Source organism: Scyliorhinus canicula, chromosome 3 (assembly GCF_902713615.1).
Source record: "Scyliorhinus canicula chromosome 3, sScyCan1.1, whole genome shotgun sequence".
NCBI classification, from domain to species: domain Eukaryota; kingdom Metazoa; phylum Chordata; class Chondrichthyes; order Carcharhiniformes; family Scyliorhinidae; genus Scyliorhinus; species Scyliorhinus canicula.
In genome coordinates, this window is record NC_052148.1 from 219,326,924 (window position 1) to 219,345,217 (window position 18,294).

Here is an 18,294-nt window from a genome sequence, read left to right on the forward strand (position 1 = left end):
TGGGGTGGGTGGGAGAATCACGTGCGGGTGCCGCGGCGGGACTCGCCCGGCGCCCCCGCGATTCTCCTACCCGGCGTGGGGGGGTGGGGGGGGGGGGGGAGAATTGCACCCCATGTTTTTAGAAATTTAAATTTAACAATTGGATTTATGGGCAGCACAGTGGTTAGTGCTGTTGCTTCACAGAACCAGGGTCCCAGGTTCAATTCTCGCTTGGGTCACTGTCTGTGCGGAGTCTGCACATTCTCCCCATGTCTGCATGGGTTTCCTCTGCTTTCCTCTCACAAGTCCCGAAGACGTGCTTGACAGGTGAATTGGACATTCTGAATTCTCCGTGTCCCGAACAGGCACCGGAGTGTGGCGGCTCGGGGCTTTTCACAGTGAGTTCAATGTAAGCCAACCTGTGACAATAATAAAGATTATTATTATTATGTTCACTGCTCACGCTCACCCCCACAACCGAAAGATGTGTACCACAGATGGATTGGCCACACTAAATTGCCGCAGAATGTTTTTTTAAATAAAAAGAATGTTGACTGCTCCTGGATCTGCCCCCCAGATAAACACAATAACATTACAAATACCGAACAATGCTAGTTATTTAGATATTTTATCAATGGCTTTTAGCGAAGAGAAGGAAGACGCAGCAGCGTTACTTTTTTGAAGTTAGGGGGTATGATGCATTGTTCTTTTTTATTTTTTTAAATTTAGAGTAGCCAATTATTTTTTCCAATTAAGGGGCAATTTAGTGTGGCCAATCCACCTAACTTGCAAATTTTTGGGTGGTGGGGATGAAACCCACGCAGACACAGGGAGAATGTGCAAACTCCACACGGACAGTGATCCAGGGCCGGGATTCAAACCCGTGTCCTCAGTGCGGTAGGCAGCAATGCTGACCACTGTGCCACCGTGCTGCCCTAGGGGTATGATGCATTGTTGGGCAAATAAATAGAGCTTTAATGTGAATCTAGCCCACATTACACATTATCAGAGAATGTTTGCTCTTGAAAGTGCACAAATGTTAATGGTTAATTCCTGATGTCACTTAATTGTCAGTTTTATCAGTAAACATCTTTTACTCAAAAATGCCAAACAAAACCAAAAATACATTTAAAATGCAACTTCATAAATTCTCTGAAATGTCCTCAAGATATGCCTTTTAAAACTAAACTTTTATTAAACTTTTTCCATTTTGTCAGTTTGTGTGTGTCCCAAACACTTCTGGCTATTCACCACCGGAGGGCTCTCTATTCTGTGTAACAACTCGTGTACCATAATAAAAAGCTGAGAATTTTCCTCAGGCCCACCCACATTAAGTCGCTGAATCTTTTGCTGGAAACCTTCCTGTCAGCACACTCGCAGCAAATCAGGAGCAGTTCTTCGCAGCCAATAATTTTTATATGAACATTAACTTCACATTTAACAGTAACCTTTTACTGATATGGAATCCGTTTTTCTTTAAATTTAATATTTTATAATAAATCTTTTTCCCCCCCCCAATTAAAGGACAATTTAGCATGGCCAATCCACCTACCCTGCACATCTTTGGGTTGTGGGGGTGAGACCCACAGAGACATGGGAGAATGGACAAACTCTACACAAACAGTGACCCGGAGCCGGGATCGAACCCGGGTCCTCAGTGTTCTGAGGCAGTAGTGCTAACCACTGTGCTACCGTGCCACCCGGTCAAATTAATTTTAAATAGGAAACACAAAACAACCTGTAGTTGCATTTTCTCCCTTTCTCTTCCGAAGACAATACTTTCTGGGATTTAAGTAAGACTGCGTCATCCTGACCAAGGAACCACTGCAAACAATAAGTTGTTTGGCGGTACAAGACATTGGGGCCGATTTTCAGCCCACTATAGCAATCAGCGAGAACGGTGGCGCAGGATGAAAATCCCACAGAAATCGGAAAACGTAATTCTCACCGGCAAGATTGCGCTTTCTGATTTACAAGCCCCTCGCAGGTGACGTAACAAGGTTCATGCCCAAAAAGAGCAGGAACCTCATTTAAATGCACTTTAACATACTTACCAAGCCCCCAGCCACATGGTTCCCCCCTCACTGAATATTCACACCTCGCTGACCTGTGTCAGAGGGCAGTACCAGATCGAGGCATCCCAATCTCTGCGGAGCCGGCCTTGCCGGCTGTATCAAGTCCCGCCCTGTCATAGTGAAGGCATAGAACACGCCCACTGAACTTTTTTTTTTCCCCCAAAGGTTCAAAATCTGGACTTTGGCTTGGCTGTGCAGTTGGAGAGCTACACACTGGGCTTTAGTCAGAGTCTGACACTCAGAAAAATAAGGGAAAACTCCACCCATCGTAGCCAAGTTCAGTCACATCATGACCTCAGTCACATTTTCTCGTGAGGATTAGCAGATAGCAATCAGGAACAGCCCAAACTGATTTTCCTTCTCCATTTTCCAGGTACACAGACAATGTCAAGGTCAATTGGAGCAGTCCAATCATTTCCATTTGTCAATTCAGCAGAATGGGAATCTGGAACATTCTGGTCTTTATGTCCTTTACCTGCTACATTATCCAGAACACTTGGAAGAAATGATTAATCGGGCACTTTAACATTCATTCAAGGAATGTGGACAAAACTGGGAAGGCAAAAATGTATTGTCCATCCCTACTTGCCCTCAAAAAGGTGATGATTAGCCACCTTCTTGACTACAGCTGAGTGGCTTGCTAGGTCAATTCAGAGAGGGGGTCAAGAGTCAGCCAAACTGCTGTGGCTCTGGACTCAAAGGCCTGACCTGGTAACAGGCAAACCTCTTTCCGGAGGAGAATTCAGACAGGCTTTTATAGCAATCTTTTGGTTTAATGGTCGCCCTTATTGATAATAGCTTCTCACTCCAAATGTTATTTAATTAAATTGAAATCCTGCAGCAACCATGGAGGAATTTGAACATATGTCTTGGAATCATTTGATCATGCGCCTAGTTTACTAATCCAGTAACATAACCAGTATGGCACTATACTCCATCTAAGAAAATTATAAATTCGCTGTTAGTAATTGTACTACATGATGTGGTAATAACCCATACAGGCTAGAAATACCCTGGTTTTGTCTCCAGTCCATGGTTAATATCAATTCCAAACCTGTTCTTGCTCAGCACTGTATCACTTGGTGGATATGCCTACTGAAATAAAAATGAAGTGAAATGAAATGAAATGAAATGAAAATCGCTTGTCACGAGTAGGCTTCAATGAAGTTACTGTGAAAAGCCCCTAGTCGCCACATTCCGGCGCCTGTCCGGGGAGGCTGATACGGGAATCGAACCGTGCTGCTGGCCAGCCTGGTCTGCTTTAAAAGCCAGCGATTTAGCTCAGTGAGCTAAACCAGCCTATCAGAGGCCCAATACGTCAGTTCTGAATGGTTTACTCAAATAACAATTTCCACTTTACAATGTTATTTGCATTAAGTAATCTAAATCACTGATTAATTTAAATAGGTCATTGCAAAAATTACTTATAAATAATCATTTACACCACTGAGGCCAGGTGTTAGATCTGGAGGTAGGTGAGCACTTTGGAAACAGTGACCACATTCGGTGACCTTTACGTTAGTGATGGAAAGGGATAAGTATACCCCGCAGGGCAGAGTTATAGCTGGGGGAAGGGCAATTATGATGCCATTAGACATGACTTAGGATGTGTAGGTTGGAGATTAGGCTGCAAGGGTTGGGCACCACTGGATATGTGGAGCTTGTTCAAGGAACAGCTATTGCATGTTCTTGATAAGTACGTACCAGTCAGGCAGGGAGGAAGGGGTCGAGCGAGGGAACCGTGGTTTACCAAAGTGGAATCTCTTGTTCAGAGGAAGAAGGAGGCCTACGTGAAGATGAGGCGTGAAGTTTCAGTTGGGGCGCTTGATAGTTACAAGGAAGCGAGGAAGGATCTAAAGAGAGAGCTGAGACGAGCAAGGAGGGGACATGAGAAGTCTTTGGCAGGTAGGATCAAGGAAAACCCAAAAGCTTTCTATAGGTATGTCAGGAATAAAAGAATGACTAGGGTAAGAGTAGGGCCAGTCAAGGACAGTGGTGGGAAGTTGTGTGTGGAGGCTGAGGAGATAAGCGAGATACTAAATGAATACTTTTTGTCAGTATTCACTCAGGAAAAAGATAATATTGTGGAGGAGAATGCTGAGACCCAGGCTATTAGAATAGATGGCATTGAGGTGCGTAGGGAAGAAGTGTTGGCAATTCTGGACAAGGTGAAAATAGATAAGTCCCCGGGGCCTGATGGGATTTATCCTAGGATTGTCTGGGAAGCCAGGGAAGAGATTGCTGAGCCTTTGGCTTTGATTTTTAGGGCATCATTGGCTACAGGAATAGTGCCAGAGGACTGGAGGATAGCAAATGTGGTCCCTTTGTTCAAGAAGGGGAGTAGAGATAACCCCGGTAACTATAGGCCGGTGAGCCTAACGTCTGTGGTGGGTAAAGTCTTGGAGAGGATTATAAAAGATACGTTTTATAATCATCTAGATAGGAATGATATGATTAGGGATAGTCAGCATGGTTTTGTGAAGGGTAGGTCATGCCTCACAAACCTTATCGAGTTCTTTGAGAAGGTGACTGAACAGGTAGACGAGGGTAGAGCAGTTGATGTGGTGTATATGGTTTCAGTAAAGCGTTTGATAAGGTTCCCCAAGGTCGGCTATTGCAGAAAATACGGAGGCTGGGGATTGAGGGTGATTTAGAGATGTGGATCAGAAATTGGCTAGTTAAAAGAAGACAGAGGGTGGTGGTTGATGGGAAATGTTCAGAATGGAGTTCAATTACGAGTGGCGTACCACAAGGATCTGTTCTGGGGCCGTTGCTGTTTGTCATTTTTATAAATGACCTAGAGGAGGGCGCAGAAGGATGGGTGAGTAAATTTGCAGACGACACTAAAGTTGGTGGAGTTGTAGACAGTGGGCGAAGGATGTTGCAGGTTACAGAGGGACATAAATAAGCTGCAGAGCTGGCTGAGAGGTGGCAAATGGAGTTTAATGTGGAGAAGTGTGAGGTGATTCACTTTGGAAAGAATAACAGAATGCTGATATTTGGCTAATGGTAAAATTCTTGGTAGTGTGGATGAGCAGAGGGATCTCGGTGTCCATGTACATAGATCCCTGAAAGTTGCCAAGTGATAGGGTTGTGAAGAAGGCCTATGGTGTGTTGGCCTTTATTGGTAGAGGGATTGAGTTCCGGAGCCATGAGGGTCATGTTGCAGTTGTACAAAACTCTAGTACGGCCGCATTTGGAGTATTGCGTACAGTTCTGGTTGCCTCATTATAGGAAGACGTGGAAGCTTTGGAACGGGTACAGAGGAGATTTACCAGGATGTTGCCAGGTATGGAGGGAAAATCTTATGAGGTAAGGCTGATGACTTGAGGTTGTTTTCGTTAGAGAGAAGAAGGTTAAGAGGTGACTTAATAGAGGCATACAAAATGATCAGAGGGTTAGATAGGGTGGACAGCGAGAGCCTTCTCCCGCGGATGGAGGTGGCTAGCACGAGGGGACATAGCCTTAAATTGAGGGGTATTAGATATAGGACAGAGGTCAGAGGTGGTTTTTACGCAAAGAGTGGTGAGGCCGTGGAATGCCCTACCTGCAACAGTAGTGAACTCGCCAACATGGAGGGCATTTAAAAGTTTATTGGATAAGCATATGGATGATAAGGGCATAGTGTAGGTTAGATGGCCTTTAGTTTTTTTCCATGTCGGTGCAACATCGAGGGCCGAAGGGCCTGTACTGTGCTGTATCGTTCTATGTTCTATGTAAATAATTAGACTGAAATATTCTTGGGGCGGCACGTTAGTGCAGTGGCTAGTACTGCTGCCTACGGCCCTGAGGACCCGGGTTCAATCCCTGCCTCGGATGACTGTCTGGCGGAGTTTGCACATTCTCCCTGTGTCTGCTTGGGTTTCACCCCCACAACCCAAAGATGTCCAGGTTAGGTGGAATGGCCACACTAAATTTAGAAACCTGGTATGCAAGCAGAATGACCGTGGGATCTCTTTTTCGATGAACATTTAGGGCCTTTAAAGATCAAGCTTATCTTGCAAGTAAGCAAACTAACTATTCTGGGCTGACATCCTTTGTCTTTGCCCGGAAATGCAATTTTAATTTGAGCTCCCTTAAATGTTGGAGTCTAAGTTGACGTTGAAACCTTGAAAAATCTCTCCAAAAAAAAGTGGGCACATACGCCAAATATAAAAGTGAACCGCCGGTGTGGGTGTGGGACGTCGCCAATTTGAAATGTCATCAGCAATCAAATTTAAGCCGTGTCTTAAACTCCCGTGCATCTTCGCCTATCACCTGCTTGATCCCTCGCATCCAGTTATAAGCTACTCGTAAGCAAAACATGCAGTTTTGGGATGAGAAATTAAAGCTGACTACTAACTAGAGTGTGTCATAGCTGAAATGGGGCAAGTATATGGAAAACAGGATTTCATTTTAAAATTTTGTTTGCTTTTGTTACAGTGGGGGTACTAGTGCCCCTTTCAAATGGAACATTTAATTGGTTCCAGGTGCCACAAACCGATATAGACTGAAGCGGTAGCTGTTGGGTTGGGAGGTGCTTGTTTATAATGTGCATCTGTCAATAAATGATTATGAGTCTAAAAAGATTAGGTTTGAATTCTATCCTTCACCGTCTGGCTATCTAAAGTCTATCACACTGTACCTTAGCTGGAGCACAGCTGTTCCCTGTGGGTGAATTCCTCACAGCGGGCAAAGATTGTTCAGTTTCAAACATCCTCAGAGCTAAGAGAGAAACAAATATCAGCAATTAAGATAACAGTTGTTCGGATTTGTAGCAATAAATAGATGAGAGTTTCATGAAAGAATCAAAATACACAAATTTCACTCCAAGGTAATGAACGTCTGGTGTTACACCAAGCAGCCACCACATTTCCAAGATTTTCATAACACAGAATTTCAAAACATGCATTTCAAGGGTATCGTGATGGAAGCACTGCTCATCTTTTAATCCTTATGTATGATCAGTAATTATTTGATCCTGATCTGTATGGACTGTGCTTTGTTTCTGGAAAATCATAGAATCCCGACAGTACAGAAGGAGGCTATTCGGCCCATTGAGTCTGCACCCACCCATCAAAAGTGCAATCTTATCCATGTTCACTCACCTGTCGATCCCGCCCTATCCCCGTAACCCCATTACCAAACCTGGACATCCCTAAACAATAACGGGGCAATTTAGCATGGCCAATCCACCCAACATGCACATCTTTGGACTATGAAAAGAAACCATAACACCTAGAGGAAAACCCATGCAGTAATGGGGAGAAGGGGCAAATTTTGAACCCAGGTCCCTGGCGCTATGAGGCACCACTTTGCCACCGTTCTGCCCACAAGTCCTGGTTAAACGTTTAGCAATGGGGTAAGTCGAAGAAACCCTCGACGGTCTGAGATGGTTGGGGTGGGCCCTGTTTCCGGCTGTGGTGTTACTGGTGATCGGACCCGCTCCTTGGTGGTGTTGTTTGGAACCAAGATGAGGACCATCTTTGTGAGTAATAACGGCACAGATTAGAATTGCTCACCGTGATGAGTTGCGAAATATCCTACAGAGAATGGATGAAGCGGAGATGAGAATCCTGTCAGTCGAGAGGGAGGTTTCCTTGGTGAGGGCTCACCTTCTATCCTTGCAATTTAGCGTGACTAATCCTCCAACCATGCACATCTATGGGTTGTGGGTGTGCAATCTACGCAGATAGGAAGAGAATCTGCAAACTCCACAGTCAGTGACCCGGGATCAAACCAGGGTCCTCAGCACCGTGAGGCAGCAGTGCTAACCACTGCATCACCTGGCCGCCCTGAGGCAGCAGTGCTAACCACTACATCACCATGCCGCCCCGGTCTTACGTTATTTTGACCTCGGTGGTCGTCAAGAGGGGTTTGCCACCTGCCGGGGGCCTGGGTTCCCGCTCACCTGGGCTTCGAGACAGAGCCATGGGAGGTGCGAAGGCTTCGGTGAAGCTCTGGATGGATCTTGGATGTTCCTCAATGATCCGGTCAAAACTTTAAACTTTTATCCTGATATGAGTATGTGATGAGCACAGAAGCAATTTTTGTTGCCTGATATTCTGCAAAATCAGAATCCCTCTTTGTACCCTTGCTGGTATTTTTCCAGTGGTGTGCTTCTGCCGTGGAGGGAGAGAGCCTTTGGTTTGTGGTGGGGGAAACTCCTCTCCATTAGGGAACGTGCCGAGAGGATTGCATGTCTTGAGGGTAGTGCGATACTTATCTAGCCTCTAAATTGTTGGGCCATAATTCTTGCATACAGGGAGTACATTTTTGTGGTACCCTCTATTTTATTTGCAGGGAGGATGAACAGTGCAGGATGGAGGGTTGATGGTTTAGCAGAGGTGGTTGGTATGGCCTTAAGTCGCCACTGTGGACGAGGCAAAACCACCGTTAGAACTAGTAGTGTCATTGTTTTGCTTTGTATTTTTGTTATTTTGGGGTTAAAGAACCTAGCGATTATCCTATGATGGTACAGACAGACTGCATCCTGGGGAGGATTGGTTTCCTTCTCTTTGTCATTGGCTCCTGCTGTGTTGCGAGAGTGTGAGGGATATGGGTTTTGTTCTGAGTCTTCTTGCTCCTTTGTTATTCTTTCGTATCCGTGTGAAAGGCAGATGACTATAATGATGAGGTTTATTTTGTTATTTTTTTTAATGTTTTTATAAATTTACAGTATTCAATTTTTTTCTAATTAAGGGCCAATTTAGTGTGGCCAATCCACCTAACCTGCACATCTTTGGGTTGTAGGGGCGAAACCCTCGCAAATGGCAAACTCCACACGGACAGTGACCCAGAGCTGGGATCAAACCTAGGGCCTTGGCACTGTGAGGCAGCAATGCTAACCACTGCACCACCGTGCTGCCCCCTAAAAATCAATTTAATAGGAAACTGACAAGACACAAGTCAGGAGTGTGATGGAATACTCCATACTTGCCTGGATGAGTACAGCTCTAACAGCTCAAGAAGCCACGCCACCCAGGGCAAAGCAGTCTGCTTGATTGGCATCCCTTCCACAAATATTCATTCCCTCCACCACTGATGCACAGTGGCAGCAGTGCATACCATCTACAAAATGTAGTGCAGGAACTCGCCAAGGCTCCTTAGGCAGCACATTCCAAAATCACAACCGTCTAGAAGGACAAGACATCAGATACCTGAGAACACCACCACCTGAAAGTTACCCTCCAAGTCAATCACTATCCTGACTTGGAAATAAATGGCCATTTCTTCACATCGCTGGGTCAAAATCCTGGAACACCCTCTCTAACAGCACTGGGGGTGCGTCTACAGTGCATGGACTGCAGCGGTCCAAGAAGGAGGCTCACCACCACCTTCTCAAGGGCAATTAGGGATGGGCAACCAATGCTAGCCTAGCCAGCAAAGCCGTAAAAATATATATTTTTTAAATACTCATCGTATATTGACTCACATATATGTACACATATTCATCATGTGTGCACTCACATATTCAAACTCATTGTATTAAAAACTCACATATACACTCACCAATACACTCACAGATACATATTCATCTGAATAATAACAATCTTTATTGTCACAAGTAGGCTTACTGCAATGAAGTTACTGTGAAAAGTCCTTAGTCGCCACACTCTGGTGCCTGTTCAGGTACACGGAGGGAGAATTCAGAATGTCCAATTCACTTAACAAACACATCTTTTGGGATTTGTGGGAGGAAACCGGAGCACCGGATGAAACCTATGCAGACATGGGGAGAACATGCAAACTCCACACAGACAGTGACCCAAGCCAGGAATCAAACCTGGGACCCTGGAGCTGTGAGGCAACAGTGCTACCCACTGTGCTACCGTACACTCATATACGGTATGGGACAATTGGGCGCGGCCGTTTTGGCACGGCCGTTTGGACGCAGCCGTTTGGGCGCCATGGGACAATTGGGCGCAGCCAATTTGGCGCGGCCGTTTGGGCGCAGACGACAGAATGTTTTTTCGTTTTTGTGGCTAGTAAATTGTTGCAAGTAAATTGTTGCAAGATTCAGTATCATTCGAAAGAATGACTGAAAAGCAAGCTTAAAACTGTAAATTAAAAGATGAGCTTTAAAAAGTTTTTAAACGCCCTGAGCTGAGGGGGTACTGGGAGGGATTTGCGGGGGTCATGTCCCAGGTGCTAAAAACAAGGGTGGTGATGAGTCCAGGGGTGGCAATTTTTGGGGTTTCGGAAGACCCGGGCGTCCAGGGGGAGAAAGCGGCCGATGTGCTGGCCTTTGCTTCCCTGATAGCCCGGCGACGAATATTATTGGCGTGGAGGGACTCAAAGCCCCCGAAGACTGAGTGGTGGCTTGCGGACATGTCAAGTTTCCTGGGGATGGAAAAAATTAAGTTCGCCTTGAGGGGATCTGTGCAGGGGTTCACCCGGAGGTGGCAACCATTTATTGACTTATTTGCGGGAGAGTGAGCGTCAGCAGGGGGGTGGGGGTAGAGTAGAGTAGGAGGGAAAATATGGTGGGTAGTACGGGTGGGAGGGGAGCGGGCTTGTGCAATACGGTACGATGGAAGTATTGAAAGTACGTGGATGTTTGCACATTTTTGCCTTTTTTGCTTCCTTTCTGATGATGTCTGTAACTGTTTATAAAGCCAAAAACTACCTCAATAAAATTGTTTATTAAAAAAAAAAGTTTTTAAACTAACTTTATTGTAAATTAAAAATCTTAAATTAGTTCATTTAGTTAAAAACCTTAAATTAATTCATTTAGTTTAGTTCATTTGGTAATTATGAGCAAGGCTCCTCAAGTATTCGATAGCATCCATGTTTTCAAATTTAAGAACAGTTTCATGTATTCTTTTATCTGCATCTCTATACTTTTTTCATTTTTGTGGCGGTTCATGGCCGGCTAGTAACCTTTCATAATATGCACCTCTACCTTTCTGTACTTTACGCAGGCCATCAATTAGTTTCCATATGGTGGGATGATGCATGCCAAGTTCGTATTTCAATCGACGGTGGGCTGCCTCCGCATTATTGTTTGTGCGGTCTTCCCCGTTTAATGTTCTCTGATAAAATTTTCAAATCTCAGGGCGAAATAAAGGTGTTCGTCTACCATTTCCTCGTCTGTTCAGACGACCAACATATGTATCTACAAACCAGTTGAGTAAATCTTGAAGTTCTTGCGGCAGTTGGGTCGCTAAAGCATCCAGATATTCATCGATTTTGTTCAAAGGTACAAAGACAATGGCAATAATCATTTTAGCTTCTAACGCGAAATCTGGATCAGTGTTAGACAAACTACGGAACCCCATACTAGCTAGATGTTTTTGCATATTTTGAGCTCAATGAAAAAAACATCCTTTTATTTGAACATCAGGGAATATGTCTTTCATAGCACTGTGCGCAGCTTGTTCATAATCACAGACGATTGAACTGGGTTTCAAGTTGGGTTCAATTTCTTTCAATAATGCGAACATTCTCGCATATGTGGTGCGTTGCTTGTTGGGCAAAAGAGCATAAACCGTAGGAGTAACTCCTCCGTGTTTTTTTTACCATAATTACATAAATCTGAGAAAAGAGGCTGGAGCAATACTGAATGTGCCATCTGCAAACCACATATCAGATGTCAATAAGTGCTGTAGCCAGCTCTGTCTTCCGAAGATTAATATCCGGTCGTGACCTGGTCCGCTATCACAAAGTAAAAAATTTTCTTCCACTCCTGGTTGAGGGACATATATCCTGTAGCATTCTGGCACAATCAATTGTTGTAAATCACTTGGATTGGTGGGGGCGTTCAATACATAATTACGCTTTCTGCTTATTATTCTCCTCAAAGCAGATATATTAGGAATGGCTGGTAGACTAGCTTGGGATATGTCTGTCAAACATTCATTAACAACTACAGTCGGTGCCTCAAGGGTTTCCTGTTCTCTCTTTTTTATTTTAGTTTTCACGAGTGCAACCTCTACTTGTGCAGCAGAAGCATCATGCAAATGGCTGTTCAGCTGCCTCGCCACGTTTGCAGCTTTAGTATGGAGCCGTGCTTTGCACCGGTTTTTTTGCTCACAACGCCAAAATTTCACTTCGCTGTCACCTTTGCTTGTTTTGTCAAAGACGTAAAGGAATCCGTTATGAACAAATTTTTCTTTACCACGTTTCGTTGATACTTCCTCAGCCATCATATGGGTATGCGAATTGGTTTAGTTAAAAAATATATAAAAAGATGGTGATAGAACGAAACACGTGACATCGGACCCGCACCAGCAGCCAACTCAACTGAGGCTAATTTACAAATAAAGAAATGTTATTATGGCCAAAACGTCCGGCACCAAAACAGCCGGCGCCAAAACGGCTAGCGCCAAAACGGCCGCGCCCAAACTAACCTAACCCCTCATATATACATACTCATCAAATAAACACTCATATATTCACTTACAATTAAACAATTAATTCCAAAATTTGTTTTAATTTCTCACCTCTGTCTGCATTGCAGTCTATCGAATTATAGCCTGGATTGTGGTCCAAATTGTAAACGTGTTTTGATTTAACATTCTTGAAAATCATCCCTTAAAACATGACGAAAAGATCAATCATCAATCACAAGACATTTCATAGAATAACTTCTAAATAAATTACAAATCAAAACTCTTACACCCAGAGGTTCCTCCCGGCCTAACATTTGGTTGTTCCAGACCCGTATTAATTGCAGCATCTTCAAAAAGTTTTTGATCATTTAGATTTTCTACCCTTTCAATTGCAGCATCTTTTAAAAGTTTTTGAACATTTAGATTTTCTACACTTTCAATTGTAGCATCTTTAAAAAGTTTTTGGATATTTAGTTTTTCTAAGCTTTCAATTGCTGTGCTATGCTCAGATAAAGATTTCAGCAGTGTGATGGTATCCCTCTGGGCAGGAAGACAGGAATATTCATCGGCATTTATTCTGCCTTCTTTTAGTTCCAATACAGGTTTCTCTCGAGCAACTGAAGATGGTTTTCCTGATAAAGATTCAGCATTTGCGACAGCTCTGGATTCAATTTCAGTTTGACACTTTCCATGCAAAATCTGATCTGAATCCTCTTCTTCAGTAACAAGGATTTGAGCTTCCAATTCGGGATGTTTGGGTTGATGGGCATCTTTATGTAAGGAAGGAGGTTGAATGGGCTGTGAAGAGCAATTACTGATGTTCAATGATGTTTGCGGTAACATTTCAATTTCACTCTCAGACAAATCATTCATCCCCATTTCATCCAGATTAAATTCACCAAGCAGATCAAAGTTTACATCAGTAAAATTGTTAGTATCCACAGTGTCTGATTCCATTGACATAACAGAATTTTTGGAATGCTCATCATCAGCAAGAGAAAACGACCTCCTAGATGGGCTATTTGCTTCAACAGAACATTTTTTTACTTTGCAAACACTATTGTCTAATGTTTCTCCAAGAGTAGTAGTCATGCAAGTCCCTGGAGTTACAAACTGTACATTCGCTGCTGGAGTAACTGAATCTTCCCTTTCCTCACACTGCTGCTGGATTGGTTGAATATTTTGGGAAGAACCCCCTCCACCTAAATCTTTGGACAAATTCACCTTTGAAGTATGATCTGTCAGGAAAGTAGGCAATTCCGTATTACAAGACTCTATCAATCTGGAATTGGTATTCTCAACAGGGTAATCATCACGAGGATCAAAACCACTTTCCCATTTCTGGCCAGTGGCATAAGTACTGCCAAAGTCAACCAGCGGCTGCTGTGGCTTAAGTTCAAAGGTTTCAAAAGCATGGTCGCTGGACATTGTTTTTGTGTCAAGTAGTGCTAAAATCTGAGCTTTGCTCCTTTTACTCTCACATATTAAGTTAGTACGGGAACAGACTCCTGGATTGGAGGTCAGTGCAGTAGACGGCGCTATTCCATCGTTGTAATAAACAAATTTGCTATCTGTAGAATGAAAAGGCACCATTTCTTCACAGTGCCTCAAATGTTTATAATGATTCAGTGCCGGTGTAGACGGTAATGATAAGCTGGTTGTAGTTTCTTTTGCCGGCTCTTTCCTGTATGTACAAGAGGAATCTTCAGAAAGAGAAGCAGAGCAAGTTAATGCTTCCTCTGCACACGCAGTAGAAAAGAGTGGCGAAGTAGCATAAAACTGAGGGAGTGAAAAGCTCGGCTTCTGGGGTTTAGTCATTGCACATGTTGTATCATTCTCCTCTGTTGTTGGTTTCTTTGGTACCTCCCGTGGTCCTTGGAAGCCCTGTAACATTGACATGAAAAAGAATTACAATATATACCCAATATGATATATCTGGGCCAATGCCAGCATCAAACGGGTGCCGCAGGTCTGCGCATGCACTGTGCGACCGGCGCAAATTTGCACTGCCACCGGCATGGTTGTGCACATGCACGGTGGCTCCCTTCTCCCCGCTGGCCCCAACGCAACATGGTATAGGGCTACAGGGGCCGCCGCGGAGCAAAAGAGGCCCCAGCCCGAGAGGCCGGCCCACCGATCAGTAGGCCCCGATCGCGGGCTAGGCCACAGCGAAGGCACCCCTCCTCCCCCAGATGGTTGCATGGTGATGTCCCACCAGGTAAGACCACACTTGGACGGCGCCAGCAGGACTTTTTTTTTTTTTACAGCCGCTCGGCCCATCCCGGGCGGAGAATCGCCCCAGGGGGACGTAGAGTGGCCCCCGACCAGCGCCGCACCGACCAGGCCGGCGCCAATTCTCTGCTCTCCGGAGAATCGGCGGACCAGGGTCACGCGATTCACGCCCGACCCGGCGATTCTCCGACCCGGCCTGGGCTGAGAGAATCCCGCCTTGAAGCATGCGGATGTTTAAACGCACCAAAGCACATTTAATAATTACAGAACTACATCAAATTTATTACATACAGTGTGCTTCCTTTTTAGACCCACAGGCAAGTGGTACCGAGTCAGTTTAGCAGGAATTATATTAGAAGGGTCGAGTTTTGTAGCCTCCTTCTGACCAGAGCATTTAGCATCCTCTTTCTTTGATGTTTTTTCTTCTTCCACAGTAATCAAATAGCGATCACTTTCAAAGTCACGGCCTGATTGTATCTATCAGTACAGAAAACAATATTAATCAATACTAAAATCATTGATGCAATGACACTGATCATTTTTGAAAAAGGTCAATCAAGTGCATGCTCATTATTCTGTTGATGCAACATATCAATAGTGGAAAAAAAATATTCACAGAATATACATTACCTCTTCAAATTTGGCATATATGTGATCCAGACAGAGGCCTTTATCATCATACAAAGTTGCCTAAAAGTTAACGAGATGAAAAATAAAACTCTCTTTGCCTATCAAAATTTCACCATTCCCATTTCAATACAGCATTGGATATATTAGAAAATAATAATCCAGTCAAAAAACACAAATAGAAGTAAACCATGAAAATAAAGAGAGCTTGGATTGAAGACACGGAGGTATTTATTGCTAACATGATGTACCACATAAAATTGTAATACAGCACCTTTATTATGAGATTTCAGTAAATGTCAGAACTGAAGGAACCTTGCATCCATAATTTAGGAATTGCTGTCCAACAGATCATCGCTCATGAAAGATCATATTCTGATGAAGGTCAAAATACTGAACCATCTTGTTTCAAATGCAAAGAGATTTTTTATTTCCTACTATATATGCTGGCTATATATTCTATCACATAAAGTTGTAACAGGTTTTGTTAAAATCCAGTGAGGAACAGCATGTGCCTTAATCAACAATTCATCACTTAACGTTGGTTCAGTCAATGGTTCATGATATTATTACTCATACAGTAGGGAATATGTATCCTTTCAAAAAGTGTGAGGGGCGAAACGGTGCCCAACGCCACCGAGGACCTGGGTTCGATCCCAGCCCCGAGTCACTGTCCATGTGGAGTTTGCACATTGTCCTCGTGTCTGCGTGGGTCTCACCCCCAAAACCCAAAAAAATGCGCAGCATAGGTGGATTGGCCATGCTAAATCGCCCCTTAATTGGGAAAAAAGAATTGCGTACTCTAAAGTTATTTATTTTTAAATCCTTTTCACATTGTGACTCTTCTATTATGTCTTTTGAAATTTAAATGTATTGATGAAATCAGCCTCTCTCATTATTGAATTCAGCGATCAGAGATTTTAAAGGTACAGTATTTAAGCATCAATGAATAACAGATTGTTACATTTATTTATTTATTTTTTCAATCTTTAAATAAGGAAAAGGAACTTTTTTCAAAACAAATCAAGGGATAAGCAACAGGCGAGTCCAATAATAAATCAATCTTTTTTTGAAAAAAATATTTTTATTACCCTTCTTCAGTTTATAAAGTTAAAAAAAGAAACATCAGTAAAAACAGTAAAAGAGAAGCTAAATTACATAACTCCCCTCCCACAAAAAAGGACGCCCCCAACAATTAACATAGCTTCCCTCCCCCCCACACAGTAAGAACAAGCTCGCTCTTGCCCCTTCACACACCACCACGAGCCCCACCAAACCACCACCCCCAGCAGTCAACAGCGACCAACACTTCTGAGGTAGATGATAAACAGGCCCCATCTCCGTTATACCCCTTCAATTGACCCCCTCGCAGTGTATTTGACCTTCTCCAGGTACAGAAATTCCATTAAGACACCTCGCCAAGCTGAGGCACTGGGCGTGTTGTCAACGTCCATCCCAGCAGAACTCACCTCCGAGCAATCAGCAAGACGAATATAGAACATAGAACATTACAGCGCAGTACAGGCTCTTCAGCCCTCGATGTTGCACCGTCCTGTGAAACTCCTCTAAAGTCCCTCTACACTATTCCCTTATCGTCCATATGCCTATCCGCCTCGAAAGAGTCCTGAAGGCAAGGACATCTGCCCCTGCACCCGTCCACAGTTCCAGCAAATCCGATACCCCAAATATGGCGACTAAGGGACAGGATTCCAACTTGATGTTCAGGAACAGCGACATGGTGTTGAAAAAGGAGACCCAAAAACCCACAAGTTTGCGACAGGACCAAAACATGTGCCTGTTCCAGGTTCCATCCCGGTTCTGGGTCACTGTCCGTGTGGAGTTTGCACATTCTCCCCGTGTTTGTGTGGGTTTCACCCCCACAACCCAAAGATGTGCAGGCTAGGTCGATTGGACACGCTAAATTGCTCCTTCATTGCAAAAAATTAATTGGCTACTCTTAATTTTTTTTTAAAGTCCCGAATGACTCTGACTCCACCACCTCTGCTGGCAGTGCATTCCACACACCCACCACTCTCTGTGTAGAACCTACCTCTGACATCTCTCCTATACCTTCCTCCAATCACCTTAAAATTATGTCCCTTTGTGACAGCCATTTCCACCCTGGGGAAAAGTCTCTGGCTATCCACTCTATCCATGCCTCTCAACAGTCCAAAGATGTGCGGGTTAGGTGGATTGGCTATGCTAAATTGCCCGTAGTGTAAGGTTAATGGGGGGATTGTTGGGTTACGTGGGTTTAAGTAGGGTGATCATTGCTCGGCACAACATCGAGGGCCGAAGGGCCTGTTCTGTGCTGTACTGTTCTATGTTCTATGTCTATCACCTTGTACACCTCTATTAAGTCACCTCTCTGCCTTCTTCACTCCAGTGAGAAAAGCCCTAGCTCCCTCAACCTTTCTTCATAAGACAAGCCCTCCAGTCCAGGCAGCATCCTGGTAAATCTCCTCTGTACCCTCTCCAAAGCATCCACATCCTTCCTATAATGAGACGACCAGAACTGGACACAATATTCCAAGTGTGGTCTAACTAGGGCTTTATAAAGCTGCAGCAAAACCTCGCTACGCTTCAACTCAATTCCCCTGTTAATGAAAGCCAACACACCATACGCCTTCTTAACAACCCTAGCAATCTGGGTGGTACCTTTGAGGGATCTATATGCGTGGACCCCAAGAACCCTCTGTTCCTCCACACTTCCAAGAATCCTGCCTTTAACCCTGTATTCAGCATTCAAATTCGACCTTCCAAAATGAATCACTTCACATTTATCAAAGTTGAACTCCATCTGCCACTCTCAGCCCAGTTCTGCACCCTATCAATGTCCTGTTGTAAGCTGCAGCAACCTTCAATACTATCTGCAACTCCCCCAACCTTTATGTCATCGGTAAACATACTAACCCGCCCTTCCACTTCCTCATCCAAGTAATTTACCTAGTGAAGGGCCTCACTCCACACCTCATCATTCAAAACGGGCCCCAGCTCCTCCTTCCAACTGGCTTTCATCCATTCAACCGAGATAGAGTCCTCTGCCAGAATCCACCCACACACACCGG

General features: G+C 44.1%; 1 protein-coding gene across 9 annotated transcripts in view; it reads right to left on the bottom strand.

Annotated features, from left to right (window-relative positions):
- Positions 1-18,294, bottom strand: part of LOC119963301 (protein ZGRF1-like) — a 144,206-nt gene that overhangs the window by 116,035 nt on the left and 9,877 nt on the right. For all 9 annotated transcript variants that reach the window (XM_038792188.1, XM_038792186.1, XM_038792187.1 and 6 more), the window contains 5 exons: positions 15,230-15,289; positions 14,891-15,076; positions 12,655-14,251; positions 12,479-12,568; positions 6,679-6,758 (listed from right to left, as the gene is read on the bottom strand). In XM_038792188.1, coding sequence (XP_038648116.1) covers positions 6,679-6,758; positions 12,479-12,568; positions 12,655-14,251; positions 14,891-15,076; positions 15,230-15,289 — 2,013 coding nt within the window. The remainder of the gene's footprint in view (positions 1-6,678; positions 6,759-12,478; positions 12,569-12,654; positions 14,252-14,890; positions 15,077-15,229; positions 15,290-18,294) is intronic.